Consider the following 14,593-nt stretch of genomic DNA (forward strand, 5'->3'; position numbering starts at 1 on the left):
ACAAAGCCTGCCTCCTTGCTTATCATTGTCCAGGCATAGACTGTATTCTGGGGGAGTGGAAGGAGAAGGAGGATGGAAAAAAGCAGACTTTAACTACAAAAACTACCCCAGAATACATTCTCACCTTCTTAGTATATAAAGAAAGGACAAAGTGAAGCTTCTAGGGTGAGTTCAGGAAGACTGATGTTAAAGGAGACCATCCTTAACCTCAGCCACGGCCTTCCTGGATTATAGTGAAGCCATTAGCAGCTAGATGAAGTTCCTTCCTTTGGGTCAAGGAGAAACCATGGGTGATGCCTCAGTTCCCCTGTATTTACATGCAAGGATCACAGGCTATGAAACCTCCTGTGCAGCCCACTGATCTCAGTCACTGGCAGATCCACCTATGAGCTGGGAGTAGAAGAATAAAGACAAGTTCACTAAAACACACAGACCCATACATCTCATTACCACCTTCCCAGGGTACAAATGAGAGTACTTACGCCTTCAAGGCATAGTCCCAAGAAGACCTAGGTTACTGAAAAGAACAGGGAAGACCTAAAAATTCCTCATTTTCTAAAAATTACCAGATATTGTATAAAACTAATATCTAGTCCCTCCTCCCAGGGAGTGCATGTCAATGTGTATGTTAGATAAGCATTTACCTTTAAATACAACCCGTCCAGGGCACCTAGGTGGCTCAGTCAGTTAAGTGTCTGACTCTTGATTTTGGCTCAGGTCATGATCTCACCATTTGTGAGATCAAGCCCCACATCAGGCTCTGTGCTGACAGTGTGTGGAACCTGCTTGGGATTCTCTCTCTTCCTCTCTCTCTGCCCCTCCCTTGTTCACCTGCATGCTCTCTCTCAAAATTATCTTACTCCAAAGTTGTTTTTACCTGAATTAGTTGCCAATGTTTACAAAGTCTGAGTGTACACACACGTACACACACATGGGTGTATACACACACACACCCAGCTACTCTTCTGGAGAGACTGGATGATCTGGCCAACCTAGGGCCACATTCCTGCCAGGGGCAGTGGCAACAGGAGAGGGTGCAGTAACCACTTTCAGACAGAAGATGTTTTCTCTACTTCTCCAGAACCCTCAGCAGCATCCTATTCTCCCAGAACTAACTAAAAACATATATATTTTCTTTAGGAAAAAAAAAATTTCTACTTCAATGCATGTCTGTGTATTAGATATACTATTACCTACTTTTAATCAAGGGGAAAAAAAGGAAAAAAGCACACAAATTAGGGAACAAGACAGGGGTAACAGCCCCAGATACAGAGGAAAAAACTGGATAAAACAGATGATTTTCTATCAATGTATAATCACCAAAACTAAACCCAGAAAGAAATAGCAAATCTAAAAAAGCACCAGGTTTAGTTTTACAGGGGAATTCCACAAAAATTTAAAGAAACAAATCATTTCAAAAGTATTTAAACTGGCTGAAGCAGAGAAAGATTTTTTTTTTTAATGCTTATTTATGAGAGAGTGAGAACGGGGGAGGGGCAGAGAGAGACAGAGACAGAGAAAGGGAGACACAGAATTCAAAGCAGGCTTCAGGCTCTGAGCTGTCAGCACAGAGCCCAACACAGGGTTTGAACTTACAGATCACAAAATCAAGACCTGAGCCAAAGTCGGACGCTTAACTGACTAAGCCACCCAGGTGCCCTAAGAAAGAGAAAGGTTTTAATAAAGCTATATAAAGCACTAAAACAACTTGATAAAGATTGCATTAAAAAATAAATTACAGGGACACCTGGGTGGTTCAGTTGGTTGGGTTTCTGACTCTTGATTTTGGCTCAGGTCATGATCCCAAGGTCATGGGATCAAGCCCCATGTGGGGCTCTGAGCTGAACATTGAGGCTGCTTAAGATACACTCTTTCCCTCTCTCTCTCTCTCTCTCTCTCTTTCCCTCTCTCTCTCTCTCTCTCTCCCTCTGTGCCTCTCCCTGGCTCATATGCTCTCTCTCTCCCTCTCTAAAATAAAATATTACAGACTAGTCTCTCAAATGATGAATGATGATTTAAAATTGCTAAGTAAAACATTAAGAGGCCCTAGCTACACATTAACAGAATTTTCACTGATGATTCAATAATATAATGATTCAATAATACAAAATCTGTTACTCTAATTCATATTAACAGGTCAAGAGAGAATATCTACATAATTTCACAGATGCTAAAATGGCATTTGATAAAATTCAACAACCATTTTTGATTAAAAAACCAAACAGCAGCAACACACGCTTAGTAAATAACTAGTGTGGCAAAAACACAAAGCAGTCTCAGTAAGGTAAGGAACAAGACAAGGATACCCAGTATCAGTCCTAGTGTTTAATCTTGTTCTGGAAATACAATGCAATCAAAGAAAGAGATGTAAGGGACATAAAAAGTACAAACCAAGGGACAAAATTCTTATTTGTAACTGATATGATATTATACCTGGAAAATCCAAGAGAACTGCAAAATCTACTAGAAACAATATGATTACATAAGTTGCTGCTTACAAAATTAATAAGTACAATAATAAAAATATGTAATATGTAAGAAAGGATCAATAACAAAAATTTCAATATTCTCAATAACAAAAAAGATCAAGTAACTAGGAATAAACATAATAAATGTACAGGATTTTAATTTTTTAATGTTTATTTATTTTTGAGAGAGAGAGAGAGAGAGAGAGAGAGAGCGCAAGTAGGGGAGGGGCAGAAAGAGAGGGAGACACAGAATTTGAAGCAGGCTCCAGGCTCTGAGCTGTCAGGACAGAGCCTGACACGGGTCTAGAACTCACAAACCATGAGATCATGACCTGAGCTGAAGTTGGATGCTTAACTGACTGAGCCACCCAGGTGCCCCAAAATGTACAGGATTTTGAAACAAACCAAATTTAAAAAGCTGTTTCTGAAGTAACTAGGGATATGCATATGTAGACTGGGTATCAGATTAAATTAGTAACAGGCAATAAATTGTTGATTTTGATAAATATAGCATTTTGGGTATGCATATTTCAAAAAGTCCTTATTTGTTCAAGCTATATTGTAAAGTATTTATGGATGAAATCATTTTTAAAAATATTCTAGTTCCCCACCCCACCCCCCCAAAAAATGGAGGGAAAAGAGACAATTCAAGATTGGCAAAACATGGCAAACTGTTTAAGAAGTCATGGATACATGGAGGTTCTTTGTATTGTCTTCCCTACTTCTGTATATTTGAAAATGTGCACCAAAAACCCCAACAAAATGCAGATAATGAAAATAACTAGTGTGGCAAAATATGCAGATATTGTATACCCAAAAGTATACAATAGGCTTATGAAAACACACAAAAATTGCTACCTAACAATTAAGAAATGCTAATTAAAGCTACAAATCAGATGTCATTTTCATCAGCCAAATAGAAAAAGATCAAAATATCTGGTAACATTCATTATTAAGGGGAAGGGCAGACAACTGACACTGCTGGAGGAAGTACTCATCAATACACTGGAGGGCACTTTGGCCTCACCTTTCAAAGTTATAGACACACACTCCTTGGCCCAGCAATTCCACTTCTTAGGAATTTACAGATTCTAATTCAACAAGTATTTTCAGCCACCTACTATGGCCATGCACTGGAGACAGAAAGGTGGAGGAAACAATGCCCAATGCCCCTGCTCTCATAAGGCTTCTATTCTTATATGGGAGGAGACAACCAATAAAGCAACTCAAGTATACAGGCAATTACAAGGTCAAGACAGGGATAAGTGTGATGAAAAAAGTAAACAAAATAAGGGTGTTGGGAGTGGCATGAAGTCTGTTTTGGATGGGCTGGTCTGGGAGGGCCTCTCTGAGGACATGGCAGTTGAGTAGAGACTTTGGTGAAAGAGAAAACAAAGCAGAATGTCCAGGAGAGCATTCCAAGCAAATACAAAAATAAAAATAATCATATCCTTTGAATACAGTACATCTTTCAAGGAAGGTGCAAGGCCAGCATTATTTCCCCAAACATTATTGGGCATAACAATTTGATTTTTTCAAAGGAAGAATTCCCCTACTTATCTAGGCATTATGCTAAACCTGTTAACAAAAGTACATTAAAACTATTCAGGAGTTTTTAATGCAGATAAACCTTTCCACAAAAAATAAATTAGTTTCACAAAAGATATTGACCAGTTACTAGATAATTTTACACAAAAACAAAAATACTGCCAGTCCCTGCCCTTCTGGCAAAAATTTGTACTACTAACTTAGAGGAGACTATAGTTTAATTTCATGACCTCTTAAGCAATAAAGTTGAAATGCCGAGGTCTCCTTTTAGATTAAATATTTCTATTCATCCAAATATTTATATTTTTATTTATCCAAATATTCATATTTTCAATTTCAGGATTTTTAAGCAACAAAATTGATTATTTTTAGGGACTATTTGGATAAATATTTGACACTGAAGTGGCCAATGCCATTTAAGGGCATTCCAGCTGACCCCAAAAGAAATTACTCTACAACACCTTAAACATTACATACTAACTTGTTCGAAACCATGAAACATCCAGCTGTCAAAACTGCCATCAATGATACGTTCTATGAACAGCCAGATAATTAAGAAGCCAGCATATGGGGAGAGACTTTTCCCTGTGAAATACACTATCTTAATTTTGAAATCAGCTTTACCTGGATGCATTCATCTCCTACTCAGAGGGAGAATGCAAATAACCAAAAGACTTCCGGACTCTACGGAGATTCCCAAGGAGACAACTCGCGTAGACAAATTTCAAGCACCACGAGCCATCTGCACAACCCAAGACAGGTTTCCTTCCAACAGCTGAGGATGCGGTGTATCCTTCCCGGCCCTCAGACACAGCAGACCATTTAACCTTCCCCCAAAGGTCGTCCAGCAGCTGAGTAGAGAATGCCACTTCTGACAACTAGTTACCCGAGAAAATACCAAAGTGAGAAACCGGGGAACGGTAGCTTCTACATACACCAGTCCAGCAAGAGGGGCGCTCGGTTTTGAGTTCACTGCAGGAAATCCATGGGGAAGGATCCCACCTTTCTCTGGGTCTGGAGCCTTCCCTTCAGCGTCCCACCTCGTACGTGCCGAGCGTCCAGGGGCCTCACCAGGGACGCTTCCGACCCCTCCGCTACTCTCCCACAAGGGGTCGTGGCTGCCCGCAGCCCCCAGTCCCTGGGAGAGACGGTGCTCCAGCCCGTAGCTGACGGTGTCCCACTAGCTCACCTGGGAAGGGTACGGACGCGGGACTGAGCTCCGCGGAGCGCGAGAAGAGGACACCAGGGGGGTAAAGAGGGTAGTCGGGGGCGCTCCCGCAGGCAGGTACCTGAGGAAAGGATGCCCGAGGGCCGCACTTGCGGGCGGCTAGGCGAGGGAAAGGGATAGAGGAGGATCGGAAGAGGACACCGGAGGGTGGGGGGTAGGTGTGGAGCGCTCCCACAGACAAGAAACTTATGGAGGGGCGGGGGCATTAGGGGCTACGTGCCGGCCAGGTACCGGGACTCCGCCCCTGTGCTGCGCCTCACCTGCCCAGGGCCCGCTTCATGCCCGCGTCTGCGGCGCAGCGCGGCTCCGCCGGCGCCTTGCCCGCCAGGCGCAGGTTCTGCTTCAGGCGGCAGTCGGCGTCCAGCGCCGCGGCGGCCGAGCCAGAAGAGGACGAGCCCGAGGCGGCGCAGCGCTCATGCTCCAAGGCGACGGGCTCGGTCCGCTTCCTCATCCCGCGGCCGACACGGCCGGCCGCCGACGGCGTCCACTGGCCTCACTGCCCGCCTGCGCCTCAGTCGCCGCCGCTCACAGGAGCCGCTGCAGCAGGGAGCCCACAGCCACTAGCATCCCAGCCCCAGGCCGCGGCGCCCGACTGTACGGCCCGGCGCCTGGGACCAGGTCGGCGGCTCCAGCCAATCAACGCCGGGCTCCTGCCGACCCCGCCCCCCCACTCCGCCCCGTCCCTAGTTCCTCGGGTAGTGGGCCCAGTGTTCCCGGCGCGGACCTGCAGCCATCTTGGAGAAGGGCAGGCGAAGCCGTGCGGGGCGTCATGGTCTCGGCAGGGCCAAGCGGTCGATTTTGCTGTGGTGGGGCCTGGGTTCGGTCCCGGAGAGTGGGAGGGCCGGTTTTGCCTCGTGCTCGGCGCCGTGTGCAAACGCACCGGGTCCTGCCCCAGATCGATGACCCGAACGTGAGACAACGCGGGACTGAATCGGAGCACCCAGTGATCCAGAGCCGCAGCGGAAAGCTGGCTCCTTCCCCTCCCGCCCCAGGCTTTGTGATTTTCCTCTAATGCTGGAAACCCAATCTGAATGAACCCATCAGAAATGTTCTTATAACGGTTTATAAGAACCAAAAGCAAAAGGTAACAAATCACCATTTTCATGATTTATAACTTTTCCCACAAGACTTTTAAAAATATACTTTCAGGTACTTTTTTTTTTAACACAAGTGTATAGATAATTTAACTGTTAAGATTTGGGCTGAACATAGGAAAACTGAGCTACTTAAACAACTTCTTAAAAACCTGTATTTGATTTTAGATTTTTGTAAAGCAGTTAGAAATAGTGGATGGAGAGGCACCTGGGTTGCTCAGTCGGTGGAGCATAAGACTCTCCATCTTGGGGTTGTTGGTTCAAGCCCCAAATTGGGTGTAGAGATTACTTAAAAATAAAAACTTTAAAACAAAAAAAGTAGCTGATGGAAGAAATAAGTTTCAAAGATAAATTTACACTTCTGGAACCCAAGTTAAGAACTAATTCAACTCATCTTACAAAGAAAAGAGTAGTTTCACAAATTTGGTTTTACACTTTTGGCATTCTTTAATATGGCATTATTTCTTACAAACGATCTACCACCTAGAGATTTGCTTACTTTCTTTTTCTTTTTGTTTTTAATGTTTATTTTTGAGACAGAGAAAGACAGAGCATGAGCAGGGAGAGGCAGAGAGAGAGAGGGAGACACAGAATCTGAAGCATGGTCCAGGCTCTGAGCTGTCAGCACAGAGCCCAATGCGGGCTCCAACCCATGAACCATGAGATCATGAACTGAGCCCAGGTTGGTTGGCTAACCAACTGAGCCACCCAGGCGCCCTGAGATTTGCTTATTTATTACAAAGTGAACTTGTGTAATTTCAACATTTGTGTCAGTAGAAAACTATTGGCAACTGATCATTTAAGATCAATTAGAAATGCCTTTAGAAATTCAGTAGCTCTTGGGGTGGCTGGGTGGCTCAGCTGATTGAGCATCTGACTTCAGCTCAGGCCATGATCCGATGAGCTCACAGTTCCTGAGTTTGAACCCCACTTCAGGCCCACTAGTATCAGCACAGAGCTTGCTTTCGATCCTCTGTCATTCTCTCTCTTCCTGCCCCTCCCCCACATGTGCTCTCTTGCTTAGAAATAAAAAAAAAAAGACATTTAAAAAAAGGAATTGAGTAGCTTCTTATATTAGCTTTGTAATGGTACTTCTAAATTACAATAGAATTTCATTGTATTGCAAAGTATATCACAACCAGCATTCATATTTGTGTGGATATCTCCAAATACTCTCCTAGAACTTAAATGATGAATTCTTTGAAGTGTTAAACTAGCACATACCGGAGACTGGGAATCTAGAAACTGAAGTTAAAAAAAAATTTGACCCCATCACTCACAAAATCCTTTTTAATAGAAAAACAAAAAAGCAAGGAAGGTAGGGCTGTTGAGAAGAGAGAAATGTGAGGGGTATTGAGTCTTGCTGGCATTTAGGACTTGCTCATATAGTCCTCAACTCTTGGTCCTCTAGGGGCCAAAGGCAGGCTTCCCCCAAATGGGCCACTTTGGCTTGAAGATTATTTTGAACTAAAGGCAATCAAGACCTATGGATTTAAATGTTTTGGCCCTCCCTTAACTAAATAGAAGAATCTAAATTGGGAGTCTTTCCCAGAATAATGGTTATTACCAGAGATAAACTTTATCTGAATGACCCATCTATATGGCAAAGCAGACATCTAAATTACCAAACATCTGCTCTTCTTATTGCCCCTTGACTTGTATTCGTTCCGTTCTAACTCCCAGACCCCTGGCTGCTTCTCTTTAGTTCAGGATAATAAATATACCTTATTTTGTGTGTCTTTCAAGTTTCCGTGTCAATGTGGATTTCCTGTATATAGGAAACTAAATATTCTCCTGTTAATCTGTCTCATATCAATTTGATTCTTAGTACAGCTAGAAGGACCTAGAAGGGGACAGGAAATTCTTGCTCCCCAATATACCACATTGGCTTTCTGAGTAGTATCTAAAAGTCTTTAAAGACTACACTGGTGACACCCACATTTGTATCTCTAGTCCACACCTCTTCCTTAAACCCCAGGCCCCTCTAATGGTCTACTTGTCCACTCTGATATACTATTAGCATCTAAAGTTATTATGTTCAAAGCTGAGTTCCCAACTCTTCCAGCCCCCAACTCTTTGTGTAACCTTCCTTACCTCAGGAATGGCAACCTTATACTTGCATTTCCTTAGGCCAAAACTCTGAGATCACCCTAATTCTCCCTTCCTATGCCATGGTGTCTATCACAAAGCCTTATCAGCTCTCCTTTCAAAATCCATCCAGGATCCAGGCCACCTGGTCAGCTCAGTTAGCTACTTTTTTTTTTTTTTTAAGTTTATTTGTTTATTTTGAGAGAGACAGAGACAGCACAAGTGGAGGAGGAGCAGAGAGAGAGGGGGAGATAGAAAATCCCAAGCAGGCTCTGTGTTGTCAGTTTGGAGCCCGATGTGGGGCTTGAACTCATGAAACGGTGAGATCATGACCTGAGCTGAAACCAAGAGCCAGACTGAGCCACCCAGGCACCCCAAGTGGTCAGTCAGCCACCTTTGATGTCAGCTCAGGTCATGATAGCACAGTTTGTGAGATCAAGCCCCAAGTCAGACTCTGCGCTGACAGCGTGTGGAGCCTGCTTGGGATTCTCTCCCTCTATCTCTGCCCCTCCCCTACTCACTCTTTCTTTCTCTCTCTCTCAAAATAAATAAATAAACTTAAAAAAGTAAAGTCTATCCAGGATCCAACCACTTCTCACCATAAGTGGTCCTCTGCCTCCACCTTTACCCACTTGTCTACTTAAGTCAGCTGTCAGAAAGGTCTTTTTAAAGACCTAGGTCACTTGTTTGCTCAAAATACCTATATGGTTCCCCATCTCACTGAAAATAAAACAGAAAGCTTATGAAAGGGCCTTTGGGGTCCTACCTGACATGGCCTCCAGCCCTCACTCTGATCTCAATCACCAGTGTCTCCCTCCCTTACTTTACTCCAGTGTCACTGACTCCTCGCTGATGCACAGGCCCCAAGGAGGGGTGTGGGTGGCATGTGTGTGAGCCAGCCACCCACCCTCCTCGTTGTGGCCTTTGCACTTGCATTTCTGCTGCCCATAATTCTCTGCCCATCCTATGGCCCCATCTCCACACAGCTTATTCCCTCTCTGCTGCAGGTCTGTGCCGCCTTTGAACACTATCTCAGAACCTTCAGGCCCTCATCATCACTCTACCTTCCCTGGCTTATTCTTCTTTGCACTTCTCACAAATATATTTATTATCCGTATAACTGTATCTGTGAATTGCTATTTTCCCATACTGGAACATAGACTGTGAGCGCAAGGACTGTATTCACTGTTTTATGTCCAATGTCTAGAACAATACCCAGTATGTAGTAGGTACTTCGTAAACATTTGCTGAAGGAGTAATGAATTACTGCAACCCCTCAGAAGTGTATACTATTGTCCCTACTGTACAGGTAAGGAAGTAAGGATCTGAAATAAAAGGGTTTATGTCAGGGGCACCTGGGTGGTGGCTCAGTTGGTTGGGCATCCTACTCTTGGTTTCAGCTCAGGTCATGATCTCAGAGTTTGTGAGTTTGAGCCCCACATCAGGTTCCACACCAATGTGTGGTGCCTGTTTAGGATTCTCTCTCTTTTCCTCTCTCTCTGCCCCTCCCCTGCTCATGCTCGCTCTCTCTCTCTCCCAAAATAAATCAACTGAAAAAAAAAATGCTATTTAATAAACACCATTTGTTTAAAAAAAAAAAAAAAGGTTTGGGGTGCCTGGGTGGCTCAGTCAGTTGAGCAAGCGACTTCAGCTCAGGTCATGATCTCACAGTCTGTGGGTTCGAGCCCCACATTGGGCTCTGTGCTGCTTCAGATTCTGTGCCCCCCCCCTCTCTCTGCCCCTCCCCTGCTCATGCTCTCTCTCTGTTTCAAAAATAAAAATAAATAAAAATAAAACATATTTAAAAAAAAGGTTTGTGACAAAGGAAGGTTGTGGATGCTGGCGACTTTTGGAATAGAATCCTGTAGCACAACCCACTATAGTTCTGTGTATTTAATTAAAAAAAAAAATTAGCTAAATTATTCCTTACAGTAGAGCTGAAAAGGAAATGTCACTCAAAGATTCAAAGACTTTGTAGGCCATTCCCATGCTCATTGTTCAGATCACATATCTACTGTATCTATATTTGCAAAAGAGGAACAAAGTTTCTAGGGTTAACTAGCATGAATCCAAGTAATATTGCCTTTTTAAAAAGTAGCCAAACAAAACAAATTGTTTCTATAGCAGTAATTTCCATTTTTGATTCTATAGTTATGAAAATGTCCATAATCATGTAGGTAAGATTATGGCTGTCTGAATTCATGTTAGTCTAGTATTTTCCCTTTTTGTAGATTTCATGAATACAGCTATTTTACAAATGTTTTTAGAGGACTGCTTTAAAATCAAAAGTGGTACTGTAGAGTCAAAAGCTTAAATACAAACTCTGTCACATTAGACGTTGTGTGACCTTGAGCAAGTTATCTATCTTGGGTCTCCTGGCGGGCTCAGTGGGTAGAGCATGTGACTCTTGATCTCGGGGTCATAAACTCAAGCCCCACCTTGGGTGTGGAGCTTACTTTAGAAAAAAAAAAAAAAGGTTATCTAACTTGTTTTCTAATCAGTACCAAGAGTCTTAAAAGCCACCTCAGGTTAATCGTGAGAATTAAATGAAATATGTCACAGCCCATACCACACAGGAGATACCCAATAAAACTTGCTTTTCCTCTTCTATCGAACAAAAAAAGCACACTGCAAAACTAAAATGCTGCGTCAGAACATTAATGCACAAGTTTCTGAGTTTTTTTCTCAACCTCAAAGTGCAACCCCTTTTGAACCTAAACAAAAATGAATCAAATGGAAAAAGGAAGAACAAAGATGTGCACATCTCGCGAGTGGCGCTTGGGAACTCGAAAGTCTCTGCTCAGCCTATAGGCTGGAACCCAGGGCCACTACGCTCCCCCAGCTGCGGGGGTTTCCCTAGAGAAGGAGGCACCGCTTCCCCATCTGTTGTGCGGCTGCGCAGTAGAGGCAAATGTCCCTTCACAGCCGCCATAAGCCGCGAGGCCCAGGAGCGTGTTATTATTGGCTGGGTGTGTTTGGCGCCAAAGCGGAGGCGGAGGCGAGTATCTGCGGCTGTGGGACTGCGAACCATAGTACCTTAGAGAGGGGGCCGTGAACCCAGCGACTGTTTGGCGTGAGAGCGGTCGGTTTAGGAAGCTGCAGGGCCGGGGCGCGTCCGACATGTTCTGCGAAAAGGCCATGGAGCTGGTCCGCGAGCTGCACCGCGCGCCAGAAGGGCAGCTGCCAGCCTTCAATGTAAGGGAGGACGGAGTTTCACCGGGCGGGTCGTGCTGAAGGGGCGGGGTCTCGGAAGCGCTGGGGGCGGCCTTGGGGCGGGCCTGGGGCTCGTGGGAGGACTGTAAGAGGATCTGGCTCCCAGAGATTCTAACCTGCATATCCCCTGAGGGTGTGCTTTCTCAGCTCGAGTCGGGAACAAAAATTTTGGAACACGGAAAGACAAAATATAGCAGGAAAAAGAGTGCATTCATGTTTATGTCCCCCAGCGATTTGGTGAATTTCCTCATGAGTGTATGTCCTTCAGTGTTTTTTCATGTATGGCTTTATTTCTTGTTCCTGTGTTTGATCAAGCATTTCTTGGTTTTCTGATAACAATCTAGCATTTGTTGAGCACTCTGGCAGAAGCTAGTCCTGTAGAGCCAGACTGGGATTCTGACTCCATCATGTGACTGGGGCAGTTACTCATGCCGTCTGTGCTGCCAGTTTCCTCTACAAAAACGGGAAAGTTGGTAATAATAGTAGTCAACTCTTCCCGTAGTGAGGGCTCTGCAAGTTGGTATATGTCAAGTTCTCTGAACAATGCCTGACACACAGCAGTGAAGTCAGTGTTTGCTATTTATTTTCTTTCTACCGCTGCTACTATAACAATCATTCTTATTTTTGTTACTACCGACAACAGGGTGATAAGCACGTGGCCTACGTTAATCTTGTTCTCGTAAGAACTCTGAGATTTAAACCATTTTTTCCAGCCATATACACAGACGCTTAGGGGCATTTTTTTGCCCATAGCTAAGAAGTAAAGCTAGGATTTAAACCCTAACAGTCTGGCTCAAGACCTGCACTCTAAATTTTATACTTGACTGCTTCCCTTCTCATAGAGCAGCCGCTATTTGGAGCCAGGGCATGTTCTGCTGGGAGAGGGGCACAAAAAGGAGTAACAGAATGCAGTGTGATGACACCAGAGAGGAGCATAAGGAGCAATCAATGTTGGTGTGGTCTGGGGTAGAGGAGCAGGCATTTGAGCCACACATGGAAGGATGAGGGGACCACTCTGAGAAGGAAGATAGGCATGGCAGCCAAAGGATACAGCAGTGCAGAGACATGGTCACATAGGTAGGGGTGACTGACAGGGTGTGTGCAGAGGCTAGGAAGGTGGGTTCTAGGCCTAAGAGAGTTCAGTGGTCATGCACAAGGCATTTGGAAACTGGTAAAGGATTTTAGACAGGAGAGTGATAGGGCAGTTTTTTATGTTTTGAGGATAATGATGGCAGCACTATGGGGGAATGAGTTGGAGACAAGAAAGAACAGAGTCAATGAGATGGTTATGGGTGGTTATAATAGACCAGGTGAGAGCTGTGTATGATCCAGACTGTGTTTGGTTGCTGGGCCTGGAAATCAGTGTCTGAGTTTCAGAGACAAGGCAAACAGGACTTGTAACTGTTAGGATGGGGGGTGGGTAATGAATGAGAGGGAGTCTCAGGGAAATTCTCTCTCAGGGACTGTATCAGATTTCAGGAGGAAGAGTGGGGAAAGGCGAGTTTTGTTTTGAACATTAAAGAGCACGTGGTTGGACAGTTGGGTCATTTTGCAGATGAGACTGAGCCAAGAGAAATTATAGATCAAGTTAAGGGATTTGTCTGAACTTGGAGCATATTGAATGCAGAGCCTCACCTTGAACACAGATTTCCTAGATTTCAGTTTGTTGTTCTTTCAGGACTGTTTAAACTCATTTAAAAAGTTAGGAGACAATGGTGGGAGGTTCAGCAGAGATGCTGGAATGCCGAGGGGTTCAGACTTTTAAATATGACTGCAGTTGGACAACCAGGCATTTTGAAGGTCATCTACCGTAAGAGGAAACAAACCCAAAGAGGCAGAGACTTGTCCAACAGGAGCTAGCCAACCAAACCCTTAGTCCAGCTCTCTGTTTCACTCAAATTTTAAGTTAAGTGTTGCTTGACCACTTTTGGAGGGCCCAGGGGTGGAACTTAGAAGTTGTAAGATCCTTCCTTTTTCTTATTTTTTTTATTTATTTTTGAGAGAGAGAGAGAGAGAGAGAGAGAGAGAGAGAGAGAAAGAAAGAAAGAAAGAAAGAAAGAAAGAAAGAAAGAAAGATAGATAGATAATATGAGCAGGGGAGGGGCAGTGAGAGAGGGAGACAGAGGCTCCAAAGCAGGCTCTGTGCTGACAGCAGAGAACCTGATTTGGGGCTCAAACTCACGAACTCTGAGATCATGACCTGAGCTGAAGTTGGATGCTTAACCGACTGAGCCACCCAGGCATCCCAGATCCCTCCTTTTTCTAGGTCTTAGTTTGGCAGAGCACCTTTTGCAGTTTTTGTTCCATGTGCACCTTCCACTGACAAACTCACCTGCTAGCCAGGTGACTCAGCAGCCTGGAAGCTGGTCAGTCTTTGATACAGCCAAGCAGAGACAGTCCAGTCCACCTGAGTGATTTGCAGGCCATAGACCCATGACCCCACTCGACCCTTCAAGAATCATTCCTTCCAGGAAGATGATAGTCACTCAGTTTAGAGCAAGGACTCTTCCTTGTTCATTGTCTCTCAGTGTTAGGTACTGTGTTCAGCAAATTGAAATGATTGTCCACTTTCTATATGCAGAACGGGTAATAATTTAAGTGAGTTTTTAGGCAAATTATCTTGGACTTCCAGCCTGAGGTGGGAACACAAAATAGTGCAGTTTTCACTATAAGATTAAAAAATCTAAATCTGAAAGCATGTGTGTATTTTCACAAAATTATTTCACACTTGTCTTCTGTATACCTGCAGATCTATTGATTATACAGGAGTTTTCAGGTATTCCTGAAAATATTATTTGCTGATAAAAGGAATATTCTGTAAATATTTCTATATTATTTATATTAAATATTTTTATAAATAAAAAGTTATTTAGGGGCGCCTGGGTGGCTCAGTCGGTTAAGCATCCAACTTCAGCTCAGGTCACGATCTCACAGTTTGTGGGTTCGAGCCCCAC

At 44.0% G+C, this 14,593-nt stretch overlaps 2 protein-coding genes across 3 annotated transcripts in view; one reads left to right on the plus strand and one right to left on the minus strand.

The window, feature by feature from the left end:
* ABHD12 (abhydrolase domain containing 12, lysophospholipase) overlaps positions 1-5,841 on the minus strand; it is an 89,406-nt gene extending 83,565 nt beyond the window's left edge. Inside the window, exon 1 of the mRNA XM_030310243.1 lies at positions 5,505-5,841. Within this exon, the coding sequence (XP_030166103.1) occupies positions 5,505-5,695 (191 nt within the window). The 5' untranslated portion in view covers positions 5,696-5,841. The remainder of the gene's footprint in view (positions 1-5,504) is intronic.
* Positions 5,842-6,006: 165 nt separating this feature from the next.
* The window catches only part of GINS1 (GINS complex subunit 1), a 28,290-nt gene continuing 19,703 nt past the window's right edge, over positions 6,007-14,593 (plus strand). The window contains exon 1 of one of the 2 annotated variants that reach the window (XM_030310245.1): positions 6,007-6,328. Coding sequence is in view for 1 of the 2 variants with exons in the window: in XM_030310244.1 (XP_030166104.1) it covers positions 11,547-11,621 (75 nt within the window). In the remaining variant the exon portion in view is untranslated. Of the gene's footprint in view, positions 6,329-10,921; positions 11,622-14,593 lie in introns of those variants that run through there. The other variant, XM_030310244.1, reaches the window with a different exon arrangement.

Source organism: Lynx canadensis, chromosome A3, assembly GCF_007474595.2.
Source record: "Lynx canadensis isolate LIC74 chromosome A3, mLynCan4.pri.v2, whole genome shotgun sequence".
In the NCBI taxonomy this organism is placed as follows: Eukaryota; Metazoa; Chordata; class Mammalia; order Carnivora; family Felidae; genus Lynx; species Lynx canadensis.